The 21,603-nt window shown below is 42.5% G+C and overlaps 1 protein-coding gene across 3 annotated transcripts in view; it reads right to left on the reverse strand.

The window, feature by feature from the left end:
* The window catches only part of LOC137372070 (transcription factor Sp3-like), a 79,282-nt gene that overhangs the window by 42,346 nt on the left and 15,333 nt on the right, over positions 1-21,603 (reverse strand). For all 3 annotated transcript variants that reach the window (XM_068035438.1, XM_068035437.1, XM_068035436.1), the window contains one exon: positions 8,483-9,953. In XM_068035438.1, coding sequence (XP_067891539.1) covers positions 8,483-9,953 — 1,471 coding nt within the window. The remainder of the gene's footprint in view (positions 1-8,482; positions 9,954-21,603) is intronic.

The raw sequence follows: 21,603 nt of genomic DNA on the forward strand, positions 1-21,603 counted from the left end.
CATCAGCAGCAGACATGGTCTCTCCAGACTACTAGCAAAGATCGGATGTCCAAAGCTACCAAGTATCATCACCTCATTCCATGACAATATGAAAGGCACAAATCAGCAGAACGGTGCCTCATCAGACCCTTTCCCATCTTGAGTGGTGTGAAACAGGGCTGTGTTCTCGCGCCTACACTGTTTGAGATCTTCTTCTCACTGCTGCTCTCACATGCGTTCAAGTCTTAAGAAGGAATTTTCCTCCACACAAGATCAGATGGCAGATTGTTGAAACTTGGCCGTCTTAGAGCGAAGACCAAAGTATGGAAAGTCCTCATCAGGGAACTCCACTTTGCTGACGATGCTGCATTAACATTCCACACGGAAGAGTGTCTGCACAGACCCATCAACAGGCTTGCGGCCGCCTGCAATGGATTTAGCCTAACCATCAGTTTCAAGAAAGCGATCATGGGACAGGACGTCAGAAATGCTCCATCCATCAATATCAGCAACCACGCTCTGGAAGTGGTTCAAGAGTTCACCTAGCTAGACTCAACCATCACCAGTAGCCTGTCTCTCTATGCAGAAATCAACAAGCACGTGGGAAAGGTGTCTGCTGCTATATCCAGACTGGCCAAGAGGGGGTGGGAAAATGGCAGACTGACACGGAACACAAAAGTCAGTGTTTCAAGCCTATGTCCTCAGTGACTTGCTCAATGGCAGCGAGGTCTGGACAACGTACATCAGCCAAGAGCAACATCTCAGCGCATTCCATCTTTGCTGCTTCCGGAGAATCCTTGGCATCAGGTGGCAGGACTGTATCTCCAATACCGAAGTCCTCGAGGCAGCCAACATCCCCAGCATGTATGCCCTACTGAGCCAGCGGCGCTTGAGATGGCTTGGCCATATGAGCCACATGGAAGATAACAGGATCCCCAAGGACGTATTGTACAGTGAGCTCGTCACTGGTATCAGACCCACCGGACGTCCAAGTCTCTGCTTTAAAGAGTTTGCAAACGCAACATGAAGTCCTGCGACATTGACCACAAGTCGTGGGAGCCAGTTGCCAGCGATCGCCAGAGTGGTGGACAGCTATAAAGGCGGGGCAGAAGGGCAAGTCAAAGAGACTCAGCAGTTGACAGGAAAAGAGACTGAAGTGTAAGAAGAGTGCCAACTGTGTAACAGCCCCGACAACCAACTTTACCTGCAGCGCCTGTGGAAGATTCTGTCACTCTAGAATTGGCCTTCATAACCAGGTGCTGCTCCACAAACCACTAACCACCTCTAGGCACTTACCATTGTCTCTCGAGACAAGGAGGCCAAAAAGGATCTCCCTTTCACAAAACCATGTTGACTCTGCCTAATCACATGATTTTTTTTTTTAAATGTCCTGCTATAACCTCCTTCTGAATGGATTCTAGCATTCCCCTATGACAGATGTTAGGCTAGTTTCCTGCTTTCTAGCTCCCTTTCTTGAATAGAGGTGTTACATTAGCTATTTTCCAACCCGCAGGGACTTTTCCAGAATCTAGGGAATTTTGGAAGATCACAACTAATGCATCTACTATTTCTGCGGCCACTTCTTTTAAGACCTTAGGATGCAGGTCAGCAGGTCCTGGGAACTTGTCAGCCTTTAGCTCCAATAGTTTTCCCAGGACCGTTTCACTGGTGATTGTTTTAAAGTTCTTCCCTCCCTTTACCTCTTGTTTTTCAACTATCTTTGGGATATTTGTGTCTTCTCCAGTGAAGACAGACACAAAATACCTGTTCAATGCTTCTGCCATTTACCTGATACCCACAAATAATTCCTCAGACTCTTTCTCTGGAGGACCAACATTCATTTGAGTTACTCTTTTCCTTTTTAAATACTTGTAGAAACTTTTATCTTTTAATAATTACCCAGTTCACTTTAGTCAACTCTGTCTCCACACCCTTGTGACTGCCTTTATTTAAGTTTAAGGCACTAGTCTGAGACCCATACTTCTTACTCTCAAACTGATTGGACGATGTTATTAAGGGGCAGCAAATCAGATGGGAAATTAAATTATAAAGATATAAGGTAGCACCGCAAAGCAAATAGCGAGTCTGGGACGGTCAAAAGCTTTAAAATGATATACGAAGCTGACTAGAAAATGCAAGGCCTTTGACATCATAGTCTGAGTAGTGAATGAATGTTCAATAGAAGATCAGCGACACATGGCTGTCATCAGATGCCGATAAACCTGTGTTTATTGCGAGCAATCAGTAGAAGGCAAGAATTACCACATTTTTGTAGTATAATGAAGCTTCCACATGTACTCTTGGATAAAGTATGAAGTAGTATCCAAATCTTCAGTTCACCCATTTCAATCATATTTCTAAACAAGTACAGCAAGACAGTGTTTCATGAGCTTAAGGACATGTACTTACATAAAATAAAAGAACTCGAGGGAAAAAATGTTCAGATACCCAAAACATTCTACTTTAATCATTAGAATTATCAGAGAAAGTGAAGTATTGTGCACTTGTTTTGTTGATTTATTTTGCTTCAGTTTAAATTACTTACGATACAATATTTAGTCTGCAAAATATAGTTAGTCAGCATGGAGCTTTTCCCTCTACCTTTCGGAGCGATCAGGTGGGTGCAACTCTTTCCAGTGTGTAACTCAAGAAAAGAGTGTTCAACAAGCCAGTGGCATATTCCACACGAGGAGCAAGTTTCCATTCGTTGAAGGCATGTGTTCAGTTTTGGCAACAGTCTTAGTCTGAGCACAAATAAAGTGCATTGGGAGAAACACAAATTTTAGTATCCCCAACATATTATCGGGCTATAGCGTAGTATCAGCTGTGGATCAGTTGGTAGCACTCTCGCCCGAGCCAGGTGGTTATGGGCTCAAGTCCCACATCCAAAACTTGAGCACAAAACTTGAGGTTGACAATGCACTGCAGTGCGACACTCCAAAGTGCCATCTTTTGGATGGGATGATAAACCAAGGTCCCATCTACTCTCTTAGGTAGACATAAAAGATCCCATGGCATTATTCTGAAGAGCAGCAGCTGGGGTTATCCCCAGTGTCCTGGCCAATATTTATCCCTCAATCAACATTAATGAAAACATGGATTATCTGGTCATTATAACATTGCTGCTTGTGGGGCTCTGCTGTGTGCAAATTGGCTACCATGTTTCCTACATAACAGCAGTAACTACACTTCCAAAGTACTTCACTGGCTGTAAAGTGCTTTAGAACATCCTGGAGGTCACAAAAGGCACTATATTAATGCAAGTCTTGTCCGCTAACAAGTATGGGAGGCATTGCAAAAAAAGAGAGAATCATAAATCAAATGGGCATATAAAAAGGTGGGATTGGCATCTGATTGTTGTTAATGAAATCTTTCCAGTGGCTGAAATGCAATAATCATTGTCTTCATAAGAACTTTAATTCTTTACTAAATGTTAGATTAATCTCTCCGCAAAGCTGTCAAGAATTGCTGCACATGTAGTTTAAGTAGATTAGCACATGTATTTTAATCACGTTATATTCTTGTTTCCAACATAAGCCAAAGGCTCAGTAATAATTCTAACTGTTGCACAGGGTGAAGAGCTGCAGGTGTTGTGCAGTTTTAGAGTTGCATTCAAAAAACTCTTTCATAAAAGGGATCTGTAGTTGTGGATAATTCCAGTCAAAGAATGTTGCAAATCTTTAAAGTAAGGCAATTATCTATTCAGCACTTTCCAGAATCTATAACAGACCCAATAAGTAGTCAAAACGGAAACAGGGTTTTTCAGTAGAATGTACTCAAGTTTGGAGTTAATGCACTGTTGGGCAGAGTAAAAGGAGCTTTTCTCTAAATCCAACTGTTAAAAAAGGACAAGTGCTAACAACTCACTAAGCCTAAAAATTTAGGAATAAGTAGAAATGGTATTTTCCACTGTAACTGAAATTCTAGTACCCATATCAGATAAAAACTTGGGACAAGGTCAAGGCCTCATGGTTACCAAGCTACGTGACACAAGACGAATATCGTTCTCTGAACCTCAATGTCTCACTATTTACAACTAGTTTAGCAAAATGCCACTTTTTATTTAAGGAATGAGAAACTGCAAGAAACTTGAAACTGTGGGTACAAGTTTATAGAGAATTCTGTAAGCTCCAAAAGGGAGAAATGCAACAAATTACGGTAGTCTGTGAAGCTTGAATATTCATCAAGACAAAACATTTTAAAATTTTAAGTCCAAATTTCAGTATCTGAAGATAGTCTATTGTAGTTGGGCCCCAGCTATACTCAGTCTACTGTACTACTCAGTGCATGGGCCCCAGCTATTCACAATATATCTTCATGACTTGGATGAGGGAACTAAACGTAACATTCCCAAGTTTGCAGATGACACAAAACTAGGGGGGGGGGGGGAATGTGAGCTGTGAGGAGGATGCAGAGAGGCTCCAATGTGATTTGGACAAGTTGGGTGAGTGGGCAAATGCAAGGCAGATGCAGCATAACGTGGATAAATGAGGTTATCTACTTTGGCTGTAAAAACAGAAAGGCAGATCATCTGAATGGTGACAGATTGGGAAAGGCGGAGGTGCAAGGAGACCTGGGTGTCCTTGTACACCAGTCGTTGAAAGCAAGCATTCAGGTGCAGCAAGCAGTTAGGAAGGCGAACGGTATGTTGGCCTTCATTGCAAGAGGATTTGAGTACAGGCGCAACAATGTCTTACTGCAGTTATACAGGGCCTTGGTGAGACCACATCTGGAGTAGTGTGCGCAGTTTTGGTCTCCTTATCGGAGGTAGGATGTTCTTGCCATGGAGGGAGTGCAAAGAAGATTTACTAGGCTGATTCCTGGGATGGGAAGATTGGCATATGGAGGAGAGATTGGGTCATTCACTGGAGTTTAGATGAATGAGAGGGGATCTCGTAGAAACCTATAAAATTCTAACAGGACTAGACAGGCTAGATGCAGGGAGGATGTTCCCGATGGGACTCCCAGCCAAACCAGGGGTCACAATCTCAGAATACGGGGTATACCATTTAGAACCGAGATGAGAAGAAATTTCTTCACTCAGAGGATGGTGAACCTGTGGAATTCTCTACCGCAGAAGGGCAGTGGAGGCCAAGTCATTAAATATATTCAAGAAGGAGACAGATGTACTTCTTAATGCCAAAGGGATCAAGGGATATGGGGTGAAAGCAGGAACAGGGTACTGAATTAGACAATCAGCCATCATCTTTTTTTGAATGGCGGAGCAGGCCTGAAGGGCCGACTGGCCTACTCCTGTTCCTATTTTTTATGTTTCTATGTACCTGCTGTTTCAAATATGGATCCACTTCTGTGGGAACAAACTGCTAACTTTCAGTTGACCTTACGGGGTAGAAGATATGCTGAACACCAAAATTCAGACTACAAAAGGCACATCTTTTTTCTTGAACTCAGTTCAAATCACCAAAGTATCAAATTTGCCATATTGTGAAAAATCCAACACACTAGCAGTTGATTGGGGTCTCTCTTATATAGTATCATTCAGTGCAAGAGTGATGAAAAGCCAGGACTGGAGGTCAATCAATATATTTTGTCTCTGCTCAAAGATCAAAAGGAAAATGGATATGCAGAAGAATCTGAGCTCAAAAGTAAAAGAAAATTCCACCTAACATTCAAACTGACACATTGAGGCTAAAACTAGAACTGGTAACAAGTCTCTGGAAAATCACCTTAAGAAAGATGGTGGTTATCTTCAACACTCCACTGAGGACAGAACTATCAAGACCCAGTAACTTGTCAGCACACAACTCCAGTACCACGCCCCTGATGAGTCATTTTCTCAAGTTCCTCCCTCCCTTCCATTTCCCGATTACAGCTATTTCTGGGATGTTACTTGAATCCTCTATAGTGAAGACCAATGCAAAATACCTGTTCAATTCATCTGCCATCTCCTAATTTTTACATAGTGATTACATAGTGTCATACAGCACTGAAACAGGCCCTTCGGCCAGAGTCTGTGCCGACCAACCACCCATTTATACTAATCCTACATTAATTCCATATTCCCTACCACATCCCCACCTTCCCTCAATTCTCCTACCACCTACCTACACTAGGGGCAATTTACAACGGCCAAGTTACCTATCAACCTGCAAGTCTCTGGCTGTGGAAGGAAACCGGAGCACGCGGCGGAAACCCACGCGGTCACAGGGAGAACTTGCAAACTCCGCACAGGCAGTACCCAGAACCGAACCCGGGTCGCTGGAGCTGTGAGGCTGCGGTGCTAACCACTGCGCCGCCCTATTAATTCCCCAGACTCACTCTCTATAGGACCAACACTCACTTTGTTAACTGTAAAATATCTGTAGAAGCTCTTACTATGTGTTTTTATTTCTAGCTAGTTTTCTCGCATATTCTAATTTTTCCCTCATGAATCTAAGTCATTCTTTGCGGTTTATATTCTGTCCAATCTTCTGACCTACAACCCACCTTTGCATAATTATATGCTTTTTCTTTAATTTTTTGATACTATCTTTAACTTCTTTAGTTAACCATGGTCCTCCCCTTGAAATTTCTCTCTCGTTGGAATGCATCTATTCTGTGTATTCTGAAATATCCCCTTCAACATCTTCCACTGCATCTCTATTGACCCATCCCTTAACCTATTTTACCAGTTCACTTTAAATGGTTCTGCTTTCATGCCTTAAGTTTAAAATACTAGTCTTAGACCCACTCTTCTCTCCCTCAAACAGAGTGTAAAATTCAATCATATTATAAATCGCTGCTGCCTCATGGCACCTTCACTATGAGGTCATGAATTAATCCTACCTCGTTGCACAATACCAGGTCTAATACAGCCTGCTCTCTGGTTGGCTCCAGAACGTGCTGTTCTAAGAAACTATCCTGAAAACATTCTATGAACTCATCTAGGCTACCTTTGCACATCTGAGTTTTCCAGTCTATATGTAGATTAAAATCCCCCATGATTATCGCCATACCTTTCTGACAAGCTCCCATTATTTCTTCCTTTATACCCCGTCCTATCATGTGGTTTTTGTTAGGGGGCCTGTATACCACTCCCACAAATGAATTCTTGCCTTTATCACTTCTAATCTCTACCCAAACCGCTTCTACGTCCTGGTTTCCTGAATTTAGATCCTCCCTCTTTATTGCACTAATACCATTAATTAACAAAGCCACCCCTCCACCTTTTCCTAGCTTCCTGTCCTTCCTAATTGTCATGTACCCTTCAATATTCAGGTCTCAATCTGTCATCCTGCAGCTATGTCTGTTATGGCTATCAAATCGTAATTATTTATTTCTATTTGCACTATCAGTTCATCTGTTTTGTTGCGAATGTTACATGCATTCATACGAATTAGGAACGGGAGTAGGCCACTCGGCCCCTTGTCTCCCATTAACAAGCCATCCTGCCCCATCTCCTCATTTTGAACACATGAAACTATTGGCTTAATGAATCCAAGGACAAATGCTTTAGGACCTATTAATACTCTAGCCAAGGCAATAGCATTCACCAATTGATGCAGCATCAGAATCAACTTTTCCTTCTTGGGACCTTTCTCTATTTGGGATGTCAATTAGCAACAGGAATACATTTGATCACCTTCTCCTTGACGTGCACTGCCTCATCTCCCTTACCAGCATTTTCCCCCCCTGCTCCTACACCAAGGTACAGTTTTTAAAAAAATTCCCTCGACAACCTGAACTGATTCTTCAATGATGTGGAAGTAGCATCAACTGAGCAATATACTTGTAGCTTGGATTATTTCAATCTTTTTATTCCCCATAAGACATTTTAAACCTGATTCAGTCCACTTTACACTGGTCACACCAGAACTATTTCTCCTCCCTACCAAAGCTACATTAAAATAGGTCTCTTACAACATCTAAAACTTAACTACTAAAAATATTTGGTTGGAACATATAGCACCTAACTGTCCTCAAATGGGGCAAGATTGACAAGGCTCCTATACGATTAAGGTGCACATGGGTCCAGTTTTGAACAATTATTCTTTAAAGTTCATAGCAAAGTTTAAAGAAACATTAAGTTCCTTAAACTAACCCATAACACTTCTATACTTCAAAGTTATAATTATAGTACACAGCATCTGTTATGCAAACATGGCAGGTTAAGTCCAATATGAAGTTGTGCACATATATATTAATAAATTTGCGTTATATAATTAACTGGATAGCACAGTTCACTGCAGTCTGAATATGTGTTCCCATAGTAGCAAAACAGCAGTCAAAATAAACAGAGTTACAAATCTTAGCCATATTGTAGTGGGGAAGCCAGGCAGGTCCATAATGAAGGTCAAAAAACATGTCAGGTGGCTCTCATACACCACCCAGTGCTCAATTTTAGAGCAGCAATGACAGAATCTTGGAGGTCGGTTGCACACCTGATGATATAACACAGGAAAACCACAGAGGATGTTGGAGAATATAACAGATTCACACATTCTTAATCTCGAATTTAAAATAACAGATTTCATTACAGATCAAGTTAATTCAAAATACTTACTTGAATTGTGTGTACCTTGTTGCAACTGCATGCTTGAAGAAGCGAATGAATTCACAGTTGCTGTCTGCAATTGTGGGCTACTAACAGTTAATGGAGCTGGTGCAATTGGTGTCAATGCCCCACTGGATGCTACTTGGCCCAACGTAACAGTATGCACTGGTGTAAGAGTTATCTGCTGGGTTGGCGCATTCTGAATTTGCACATTTTGCAAGTTCTGGATGTTCTGCACCTGAAAGGTTTGCCAGGTAATTTCTCCAGATGGAGTTAATGTTGGGGCTCGTAATATCAGGGAGCCTGCATTTTGCACTACTTGTAGTTGAAGATTTTGCAAGGCTTGCTGAGGAACTGCTTGTGCAGTAATTGTTTGCCCTGCAATAGTCTGTATTGCCTGCTGTGGTATACTCTGAACAATCTGAGGCTGGACAGTAAATTGCTGATGTGACTGATATTGAATCTGATGGTCAGCTGTTTGAGAGGCTGAAGCTTGTATGTCTTGTAACTGTGTTTGATCAACAGTAGTTTGATTCACATGCAGAACATTTGTTGCCTGTATCTGATCAGAGGTTGCAGTAGAATTACTAATGGCTGAAGTTTGCTGCACATCATCAATATGGTCATCAGAAACTACCATGTGACCCACTGAAGTTGTTGGCACAAATGAAGCTATATTAGTGTTAGAGTCACTAGAAGCAGAGTTCTGCAATGCTACAGTAATACTTTGCTCATCTGTCCTTGTTGAGGTATCTATATTATTTATAGCTTCTGATGAAACAGGTATAATCATCTGGCTTGACGTAGTAATCGCTGCAGCATTACTCTGAGTCATGGACTGTGAAGTCGGTGATGTTCCAAGAGAATCAACATCAACATTTCCAATGGGCACAAAAGCAACATTTCCTGTTAATCCAACAGGAACATTCGTTAGAAGCTGAGCTTGACCAGGATAAGATGTACCACTGTAAGCTACTCCTTGAATTTGCACAGGGACATGTGCATTGCTCTGCTGTATCTGAACTGAAACAGTTGGTGACATAAGATTTTGGGTTGTCAGAATGTTGCCTGAAGGAGTCTTACCAGCAATTATTGCTTGGTTGGTGCCAGGAATAATTTGAATATGGCCATTACCATCTTGCTGCAATGCTGTTTCTGCACCAGAAGGGGCTAAGCTCAGTTGCAAGTGTTGCCCATCTCCAGTTTGAATTTGTGGAATAACTTGATATTGAACACTAGGCACTACACCAGTTGGAGCTGTGGATGATCCTGGAGCAACAGCAAAGACCTGCTGGTTCTGCAAGCTTTGTAAAACATACTGTCCACTTGTTGGTACAGAAGCAGTAACTGGAGATCCTGGAACCTGTCCAGTAATTTGCACAAAATTACCAGCAGTATCTTTTGTTACGACAGTGGGTGTTGGAGTTATTAACTGCCATCCATTTGATGCTGCAAGTTGTGCAGAGGCCAAGTCAAGGGGCTGGGAATAAAAAAACATGATTTACATTAGTCCAAGCATTACAAGATGCCATTATAATTACAATGCACACTCTTTTCAATGTGAAGAAAAAACAAATCAATTCAGCCGCTTTAAAATTTGATCACTGCTTTAAATCCTTACTCCTGAAATACAAGAACCACGTTGCTTGCGTTAAAAGTATTACAACTCTTTTGCTCTCCATTGAGTCAATGCCCTTCTATCCTCCCTCCATATAGACTTCGCTACCCATATTCACGACCATCCCCTTGCCTGGCCTCACTATTTCCATCATATCAATCACAAATACGATATCACTCTCCACCCACATTCCCTCCCAACCCACTTCCTTCTAACTAGTAAAATAGATAAAGGAGAACCAGTAAATGTGGTGTATTTGGACTTCCAGAAGGCTTTCGATAAGGTCCCACATAAGAGATTAGCGTGCAAAATTAAAGCACATGGGATTGGGGGTAAGGTACTGACATGGATAGAGAACTTGTTGGCAGACAGGAAACAAAGAGTAGGAATAAAGGGGTCGTTTTCCTGAGTGGCAGGCAGTGACTAGTGGGGTACCGCAGGGATCAGTGCGAGGACCCCAGCTATTCACATTAATGATATAGATGAGGGAATTAAATGTAATATATCCAAGTTTGCAGATGACACAAAGCTGGGTGGGAGTGTGAGCTGTGAGGAGGATGCAGAGAAGCTCCAATGTGATATGGACAGATTGAGTGAGTGGGCAAATACATGGCAGATGCAGTATCATGTGGATAAATGTGAAGTTATCCACTTTGGTGGCAAAAACAGAAAGACAGATTATCTAAACGGTGATAGATTTGGAAAGGGGAGGTGCAGTGAGACCTGGGTGTCCTTGTGCACCAGTTGCTGAAAGTCAGCATGCAGGTACAGCGGGCAATTAAGGCAGCAAATGGTATGCTGGCCTTCATAGCGAGAGGATTCGAGTACAGGAGCAAGGATGTCTTGCTGCAATTATACAGTGCCTTGGTGAGACCACATCTGGAGTATTGTGTGCAGTTTTGGTCTCCTTATCTGCGGAAGGATGTTCTTGCTATGGAGGGAGTGCAGTGAAAGTTCATCAGACTGATTCCTGGGATGGCAGGACTGACATATGGAGAGAGATTGGGTCGATTAAGCTTGTATTCGCTAGCATTTAGAAATATGAGGGGATCTCATAGAAACCTACAAAAGTCTTAACAGGACTGGACAGACTAGATGCAGGAAGGATGTTCCCCATAGCAGGGGAGTCCAGGACCAGGGGTCACAGTCCAAGGACAAGGGGTGAACCATTTAGAACTGAGATGAGGAGAGATTTATTCACCCAGAGAGTGGTGAACCTGTGGAATTCTCTACCACAGAAAGCAGTTGAGGCCAAATTATTAAATATATTCAAGAAGGAGTTAGATATAGTTCTTAGGGCTAATGGGATCAAGGGATACGGGGAGAAAGCGGGAACAGGTTACTGAGTTTGGATGATCAGCCATGATCGTATTGAATGGCGGAGCAGGCTCTAAGGGCTAAATGGCCTACTCCTGCTCCTATTTTTCTATGGCCATCCCTGGAAAAAAAAATTCTTCCCCCAAGTCACTTACAACTACACTTCCAAATTCCCAACTGTCTGGCCTGTGGCCCACCCACTATTCACAACATTTCAACAGCTAGCAATCTGCTCCATCAAACTCTCACGTCCACCTTTGGTGCACCTATTAAAGCCATTACACACTCATACTGTTTGTTCTCCCCATTACAGCCCTCACCATTGCTTCCTCAAATCCAAGGGATGCAGACTTGAACAAGTACAGAGGACACATGGCTTAGCCATTCATCTGGTTCAATCACAACAAATCCTGCTCTCCTCTGCCAAAATCACTCACTAGTCCAGGTCTATCCTGGAATGCAAGGATAACCCCCGGCTTCAGAATCCCCTCTTCCCAACCTCCTCCACCCTCACTCCCAAGCACGAGGAACTCATGGATTTCTTTGTCACCAAGACCATTCATTCAGATGCTTCTGCCACTTCCCTCGCTTTCCCTACCCCACTGGGTCAAATATCCAAGTTACCCCCCTCCCCACCCTGAACTCCCCATCTCCCCTCATGTTCTGTCCAAACTCATCTTGTCCACGAGACCCACCTCCCGCACCCTCAACCCTATTCTCACTAAACTGACCACCCAACTTCCCACAATGGTTCCCATGTTAGCTATTAAGTTTTCTTTCCTCACATACTGTTTTCCCCCTCCCAATCAAATCTATCAACATGCTAGTTAAAAAAACTCACCCTTGACTTCCCAGACAGAACGATCAATTAGAGAAAGTAGTTACTTGAATAGGGACTAGTGCAAAGGTGGAGGTGAGGTTGTGATTGAGCAGATCACTCACTGCCAAAATGGTGGTGAAAGGTGGAATTTGGAAGTGCAGCTTTAATTGACTTGGGGGAAACGTTTCTCACCCCCACCCAAGGATGACCATAGAAGGAAGTGGGTTGGGAGGGGGATGTGGGTGGAGAGCGATACTACGAAACCATTCCATGTCCCAACATCTTTCCTCAAAGTCCTTGAATGTGGTGTGACCTCCCAAAACTGTGGCCATATTTCCTGGAGGTATGTTTGAATCCCTCCAATTATGCTTCCACCCTAACCAGTCCAGGTATGGCCCTCAAAGTCACAAATGTTATCCTGTGTGAAGGCGACAATGGTAAAATATCCCTCCTCGTCCATCTCAATCTGTCTGCAGACTTTGACACAGTTGACTACACCATCCTCCACCCTCCAGCTTGGTGAGACTGCACTCGCCTGGTTCCATTTTTATCTATCCAATCATGGTCAGAGAATCACCTGTAATGGCTTCTCTTCCTTCTCCCACGCCATTACCTCAAGTCTCCTTGCACTCATACATACTGCTCCTCAGGAACATCACTGGAAAACAGCAGTAATTTTCACAGGTACACTGACCCAGCTCTATCTTACCTTCCTACTGTCTCTAATCTGTTACACTGCTCATCTGACAACCAGATAAACCCCAGTCCCCGCCACAAACTCTGTTCCCTAGCTCTCTCCCTGGCACCTGGCAGGATGCCAAACCAGATCGTTCGCTACCTTGGTCTCATCTCTGATCCAGAGATAAGCATCACCAAGACTGCCTCCATAACGTCACCCAACTCCAACTCAGCTTCAGCTCATCTGCTACTGAAACCCTCAAACATGCCTTTGTCACCTCTTCACTTAACTATTCCAATGCCTCTCATTCTCTACCCTCCATAAACACAAGCTCATAGAAAACTCTACTGCCTGCATCCTAACTCACACCAAGTTCCATTCACCCATCACCCCAATGCTCACTCACATACACTGGCTCTTGGTCTGGCAATGCCTCAATTTTTAAATTCATATCTTTTTTCTAAATATTTCCATGACCTCACCCCCTTCCTATGTAATCTCCTCCAGCTCGACAACCCTCAGATCTCTACACTCATCCAATTTTTTCCTCCTGCACATCTCCTATTTTAATCATTCCATCACAGGTTACTGTGCTTTCAGCTGCCTCAGCCCCAAGCTCTGGAATTCCCCCTCTAAATCTCTACCTCTAAAACCCCTTTAAAAACAAATTCTTTGACCAACTTTTGGTCATCTGTTCTAATATCTGCTTATGCGGCTTAGTGTTAAATTTTGTTTGATAACACTCTGTAAATGAATAAAAAGGGGGAAAAATACTAGTTCTGCCTCTAATTTAGAAAAAGATTGTTTACTTTGATAGCAAGTTATCTTAATTTATTCTACATTTCGAAGTGCTAATCATGCACACATCTCCTGCAATCAAGCAATTAGTACATTAACCACAAATAACACATTCTGAAAAAAGCAGCCATTCACCAAGTCTCCAACATTTTTTGGGGGGGGCGGGGAAGAGGGGGGCAGCATTTACCAATCATTAACACCATGGCTACAAGAACAGGGCAAAGATTGGGTACCCCGCAAAAAGCTGCTCACTTCCAAAGCCTCAAGTAAACAGCATTATGGCATACTCACTAATCAATGGTCAAGGAGGGGACATCATTCTATTTACTTAATCAGTGCTTATGTCATAGACCCAATGGCATACTAGCGCTGCAGTACATACAATACATAGGATACACTGCAGCAACTCATTAAGGTTACTTTGCAGCACCTCATCCCTATGACCACCACCACTGAGGCAGGCATGAGCAGGAATGTCAAGGGAACACCATCACCTCCAAGTTCCTATCCAAGTCATAAACGACCCGTACTTGGACATACTTTGCCATTCCTTCAACGTCACCAGGTCAATATCCCAGAATTTCCTATCCAACACCTCATGGAGTGCCACATAACTGTGCATTCTGAACATGTGCAATTGGCAAAATTTCCCAGTAAGCAACCCAAGTTGAAGGGTAGGATGGCATGCCCTCATATCCTGCGACAATTTGTATTTCATTGCATTTTCATTCTAAAAATATTTGCAAGAGATTGGAGATTGAATTTTATTTCAGCCAATTTTTAATATTTTTGTTTATCCATTATGAACAAACGGATTACAAGAACAGCTATCATTGTGGTTTCTTTGTTTATGGTTAGAAAGCAAAAATTCCTTAGAATAGTTTTTTTTAAGCCAATCACCATTTTTGGTTTGTTAGAGTCAGAAAATCTGTCTTGTGAACCATTCTTGAGATTAAGGATTTTCTTGATTTAAAAACTGCATAAACCAACTGAAATTTGAGAGGTTTTGTGTTTGTTTACAGATACTTACGTTTGAGTGTATAAATCAAACTTGATATATTAAAAATGCAACTTCTGTTTGACTTAATCTGTTTTGATTATTAATTCCCATATCCATATTTATAACAAACTATGTAAACTTTGCCAGACATTCAGTAAGATGCCACACAAGAGATGGCAGCGCAGTGATAATGTCACTGGACTAGCAATCCAGAGGCCCAGGTGAATGCCCTGGGGACATGGGTTCAAATCCCACCATGACAGCTGGTGGAATTTAAATTCAAGTAATAAAAATGAAATTGATTTAAAAAAAAATCTGGAATTGAAAGCTAGTCTCAGTAATGATGCCATAAAACTATCAATGTCATAAAAACCCATCGGGTTCACTAATGTCCTTTAGGGAAGGAAATCTGCTGTCCTTACCTGGTTTGGCTTACATGTGATTCCAGACTCTTAACTACCCTCCGAAATGGCCTAGCAAGCCACTCAGTTCAAGGGCAATTAGGAATCTGCAACAAATGCTGGCCAGCGACAGCCACATCCCATGAAAGAATTAAAAAAAAAAAAGAGGTTGTTGCATAAAGCTGGGCTCATGGAGTTGGGGTAATAAATTAGCATGGATTGAGAATTGGTTAACAGACAGAAGAGTGGGAACAAACAGGTCATTTTTGGGTTGGCAGATCTTAACTATTGGGGTGCTGCAAGGATTGGTGCTTAGGCCATAGCTATTTACAATCTGTAGCAGAGTCAGAGTCATTACAGCACAGAAGGAAGCCATTTGTCTCAAGTCCATGCCCCTCTCTGTACAGCAATCCAGTACTGCCATACCCCCGTTCTATCCCTGTTGCCCTGCAAAATTTATTTCCCTCAAGTGCCCATGCAATTTCCATTTGAAATCATTGATGGTCTCTGCTTCCACCACCCTCGTCGGCAGCGAGTTCCAGGTTACTACTCAACGTGTAAAAAAAAAGGTTCTTCCTCACATTCTCCCCACCCCTTATCTCTTGCTCAAAACTTTAAATCAGACTTAGATGAGGCACCTAAGTGACAACACAAAGCTAGGTGGGAAAGTAAGCTGCGAAGACACAAGGAGGCTGCAAAAAGATATAGACTGGTTAAGTAAGTGGGCAAGACTATGGCAGATGGAATATAATGTGGGAAAATAGGAAATTATCCACTCTGATAGAAATAAAAAATATATATATTTTTTAAAAAAGGTGAGAAACTAGTAAATATCGGCATTCAGAGGTATTTGGATGTCCTTGTAGACAAATCAAAGTTAACGTGCAGGTACAGCAAGCAATTAGGCAAGAAAATGGTATGTTAGACTTCATTACAAGTGTGCTGGAGTACAAGATTAAAGTAGTTTTGATAGGTTTGATATATATATATCATCACCCTCTATAAAAACAAAGGTGACCGCGGTGACTGCAACAACTACCGTGGAATCTCCCTGCTCAGCATAGTGGGGAAAGTCTTTGCTCGAGTCGCTCTGAACAGGCTCCAGAAGCTGGCCGAGCGCGTCTACCCTGAGGCACAGTGTGGCTTTCGTGCAGAGAGATCGACTATTGACATGCTGTTCTCCCTTCGTCAGATACAGGAGAAATGCCGTGAACAACAGATGCCCCTCTACATTGCTTTCATTGATCTCACCAAAGCCTTTGACCTCGTCAGCAGACGTGGTCTCTTCAGACTACTAGAAAAGATCGGATGTCCACCAAAGCTACTAAGTATCATCACCTCATTCCATGACAATATGAAAGGCACAATTCAACATGGTGGCTCCTCATCAGAGCCCTTTCCTATCCTGAGTGGTGTGAAACAGGGCTGTGTTCTCGCACCCACACTTTTTGGGATTTTCTTCTCCCTGCTGCTTTCACATGCGTTCAAATCCTCTGAAGAAGGAATTTTCCTCCACACAAGATCAGGGGGCAGGTTGTTCAACCTTGCCCGTCTAAGAGCGAAGTCCAAAGTACGGAAAGTCCTCATCAGAGAACTCCTCTTTGCTGACGATGCTGCTTTAACATCTCACACTGAAGAATGCCTGCAGAGTCTCATCGACAGGTTTGCGTCTGCTTGCAATGAATTTGGCCTAACCATCAGCCTCAAGAAAACGAACATCATGGGGCAGGATGTCAGAAATGCTCCATCCATCAATATTGGCGACCACGCTCTGGAAGTGGTTCAAGAGTTCACCTACCTAGGCTCAACTATCACCAGTAACCTGTCTCTAGATGCAGAAATCAACAAGCGCATGGGTAAGGCTTCCACTGCTATGTTCAGACTGGCCAAGAGAGTGTGGGAAAATGGCGCACTGACACGGAACACAAAAGTCCGAGTGTATCAGGCCTGTGTCCTCAGTACCTTGCTCTACGGCAGCGAGGCCTGGACAACGTATGCCAGCCAAGAGCGACGTCTCAATTCATTCCATCTTCGCTGCCTTCGGAGAATACTTGGCATCAGGTGGCAGGACTATATCTCCAACACAGAAGTCCTTGAAGCGGCCAACATCCCCAGCTTATACACACTACTGAGTCAGCGGCGCTTGAGATGGCTTGGCCATGTGAGCCGCATGGAAGATGGCAGGATCCCCAAAGACACATTGTACAGCGAGCTCGCCACTGGTATCAGACCCACCGGCCGTCCATGTCTCCGTTATAAAGACGTCTGCAAACGCGACATGAAATCGTGTGACATTGATCACAAGTCGTGGGAGTCAGTTGCCAGCATTCGCCAGAGCTGGCGGGCAGCCATAAAGACAGGGCTAAATTGTGGCGAGTCGAAGAGACTTAGTAGTTGGCAGGAAAAAAGACAGAGGCGCAAGGGGAGAGCCAACTGTGCAACAGCCCCAACAAACAAATTTCTCTGCAGCACCTGTGGAAGAGCCTGTCACTCCAGAATTGGCCTTTATAGCCACTCCAGGCGCTGCTTCACAAACCACTGACCACCTCCAGGCGCGTATCCATTGTCTCTCGAGATAAGGAGGCCCAAAAGAAAGATATATATATATATCAAACCTATCAAACCTATGAATGAACATGCATACATCTATGACTTTAAAATAAGGAATTAATTCTGCTTGCTCTGATCCAATTATTTCACGCCCTTAAACCTACTTCATTCGAAAGCTTCAATCCCGATGTACAACGCCACAAGATTCATCCAGTGGTATACTAACTTTCCCACTTCTGCACTCCCGGCGATTCTCCATCGATAAATTTTAAGTAGACAATTTATGTATAAAATGCTTTAATGCAATAGCAAAGACAGGAATGGGCTGACAATGGGAAAAGTGGTGGTGGAAACACTTGAAGGCACAAAAGTGGTCGCGGACTGGACAGAAAGAAGCTGACATGAGAACAAGAGGATTGGAGTCAATTGTTCTAAATGGGCCAACAGCAGTCTGGGTCCTTTTTTCCCTCAAGCTTATTTCCTGCGCCCCCAATAATACCAGATTCTGTCTACATCAAATATCACCTTCCCCTCACTCCAATCTGAAAGGACCTCCTATATAGCCAGAATCACCCCTATGCTCATAGATCCGATGAACTCCCTCCCCAATTGCCCCAGATCCTAGGATTCTTCCAAAAATCTATCCCAGTTTTCTTGGTATCCTTGAACCAATGTTCCTAGACCTATCAAAATACTGTTAGAGCTCATGTGACAAATGTCAGATTATAGACCGTCAGGCAAACCCCCAGCTGCCGAGACGGATGCACACATTATTTCACCACATGAACAAAAACTTAAAATTGTAAGCCCTCACTGGAAGGACATTTGCATAGTATCAATGTTAAAACAATGGGGACCCAGTAGTTGCTTCCCCAATACAAAGAGGTCAAACCAGTTTAAGTCACATGGCTAGTTGGCTAGAGTTTTTGAATTTGAACTTCCTGAGTTGGTTGGAAATGGGCAGCAGAGGAACCTCTTAATTTAAAATTAAATTTTAAACTAAGTGCAAAAAAGGCTTGGAGGTGTTTAGAAGCAAGACAACACCAGGAAAGTCCTAAAGTATAAAAAAAGTAACCACCTGCTGTAATATGTTGGGGGATAGTTTAAAAATATAAAAATTAAAGTTAGATGCAGCGTCACAAAGGCAAATTGACCTCAAACAGAACTTGAGCAGCTGTGCCACTTAATACTGGGTGGACTGAAAGGCAAGTATAATAATGTGTATCTACTGTACAATTAAAAGTAACACTTGCATGACATCTAGGTGTGACAAGTGTGATACAGTAAGTATGATAAGTGCAAGACTTAGATTTTGCCATGGCATTGCTCACTGAGTCTGGATACTGAAGTGTGATGCCAAAATTGTGACTGGAAATCCAATTGGCACAGGTGTGCGCTATTAGCAATTCTACCATGGCACTACTGATGAGTTAAGAGGTTTCATAAGGATAGGGGTGTTGAGACTCAATTCTCTGCTGCATTGTCTTGATTCTAGTATCTGGCCTTTTCCTTTTGTCCTCTGTTTTCTGCTCTTCAGGGAAATTTTCACTATACTGAGCTACCTGATCTGTTCCTGTTGGTTCCCATTCTGCTGCATTGCTGCTTTCCAAGTGCCAGTCTTGACGCAGTAGTAGCACTCTTGCCCCTTAGTCTGAAATGTTGAGGGCTCAAGTCCTGTAATATTACTTGTTCGTTTGATATGTGAACTATTGCAAGCTTCACAGGACTGCAAGTAATATCCAAAGAAAGCATGAGTTTTTAATTATACTTTAACTGGAATATATATATTATATATATAATACATACATACACACACACATCTACTACAGGAGCCACACCTACACACACCCACAACTCCCTGGCCATGTGTGACGTGACATCACTTCCTCTGGTGACCTTCAATTACAGCTTCTTAAGGTGTTCCAACAACAAGTCCCACTCCAGAGACTTGGATAAGACATTAAATGGAGGTCCCAGCTGTCCCCTTTATTGGGTATAAAAACTATTTCGAAGAACAGGGGAGTTCTCTTCGGTGTCCCTTTCAATATATATCACATCACCACCAAAACATTATCTGGTTATTATTTCATTTATTTCACTGTTTGTGGGATCTTAACTGAGTATAAATTGGCTGAAGATGTCTCGAACACCTTCTTGAGCACATCAACTTGTTTCACCCATTTTCTGTCTCCTTTATAAAATTCTCATTCTCTACCTCCACACAAACCCCATTCCTAAGTTCCTCATATCTTCCCTCCTTCAGCCTCTGCACTGTCTCCTAATCTGGCAAAGATCCTACCACAGGCTTGTGCGATATCACCCCTGCTGTACTCTAGGTCTGGGTCAGTAACTTACCATTTTTGGGAATGCTGCCTCCTGAGTGCCCTGGTGCAACTCTAATCTAAACCCTTCACCTCTCTGCCTCAAATGCCATTCCATCGATCAATCTTCTGCTTTCAAATACAAGTGAACTTCAGCTGCTAGCATTTTCTGCTCGGAACATATTCTTCAAATACTTTTTGAAAATAGTTGAAACTTCAAAAGCTTTAGTAGACAGATGTACTTTTTTTTTTAAAAAGCTGAGTGTAGAAGACTGTTCAGATGAGATTTTTGGTTTGTATTCCATACATTTTAAAAATGCAGAGATTTCATTAACGCTTTCAATTTTCATGAAACTAATTTTAGCGTGCAGGTGGATTGCTCCCAGTGCCACGTGCTAATGAACAAAGGAATAGAAGGATTAAGCGATTTAACACGTGGCTGGAGAATTGGTGCAGGAGGGAGTGCATCAGATTTCTGAGGTAGATGGGACCTGTACAAGATAGACTGGTTGCACGTTAGCATGACCAGGACCAACATCCTCGCAGTGAGATTTGCTAGTACTGTTGGGGAGGGTTTAAACTAAATTGGCAGGGGGTTGGAAACCTAAGAGGGAACTGAGTGTGGAGGGAAGCAAAACTGGTTTCAGGAAGTAGAAAAGTAGTAAGCGGAATTGGAAGGCAGACAAGATGAAGGCAAACATCAAATAGAATTGGAATGACGAATAATGTTAAGACAAAGTTAAGGGCACTCAATCTGAATGCATGCAGCATTCGCAACAAGGTAAGATGACTTGAAGGCACAAAGAGAGGTAAATGGGCATGATTTAATTGCCATTACGGAGACGTGGTTACAGGGTGACCAGGACTGGGATCTCAATATTCAGAGATATTTGTCATCTAGGAGGGATCGGCGGAGGGGAAAAGGAGATGGGGTAGCACTATTAATAAGAGAAGCGATCAGTATATTAGTGAGACGGGATCTTAGATCGGACGAGCAAGATGTAGAATCATTTAGGGTGGAGCTAAGAAACAGTGAGGGGCAAACATTGGTGGGATTTGTTTATAGGCCAAACTGTAGTGGTAATATTGGGGCATGGTATAAATCAGGAAATTAGAGGTGCGTGTAGCATGGACAATACAGTAATGGGAGATTTCAATTTACATATAGATTGGGTAAACCTAATTAGCACTAATACTGTGGAGGATGAATTCTTGGAGTATGTACGAGATGGGATTCTGGAGCAGTACATTAAAGAACCAACTCGGGATCTTGCTATTTTAGATTTAGTATTAAGTAATGAGAAATATCTAATAAACACTGTAAAGGAGCCATTAGGAAATAGTGACCACAATATGATAGAATTTTACATTAAGTTTGAAAGAGATACAGTTCTTTCTGAAACCAGGGTCTTAAATCTGAACAAAGGAAACTACGAAGGTATGAGGGGCAAGTTGGCTATGGTGGACTAGGAAAATACATTAAAAGATTTGACAGTAGACAAGTAATGGCTAGTTTTTAAAGATGTATTACACCATTTACAACAAACATACATTCCTCTAAGACACAAAATCTCAACAGGAAAGGCAAATCAACCAAGGCTAACAAAAGTTAAGGATTGCATTAGG

Source organism: Heterodontus francisci, chromosome 7 (assembly GCF_036365525.1).
Source record: "Heterodontus francisci isolate sHetFra1 chromosome 7, sHetFra1.hap1, whole genome shotgun sequence".
NCBI lineage: Eukaryota > Metazoa > Chordata > Chondrichthyes > Heterodontiformes > Heterodontidae > Heterodontus > Heterodontus francisci.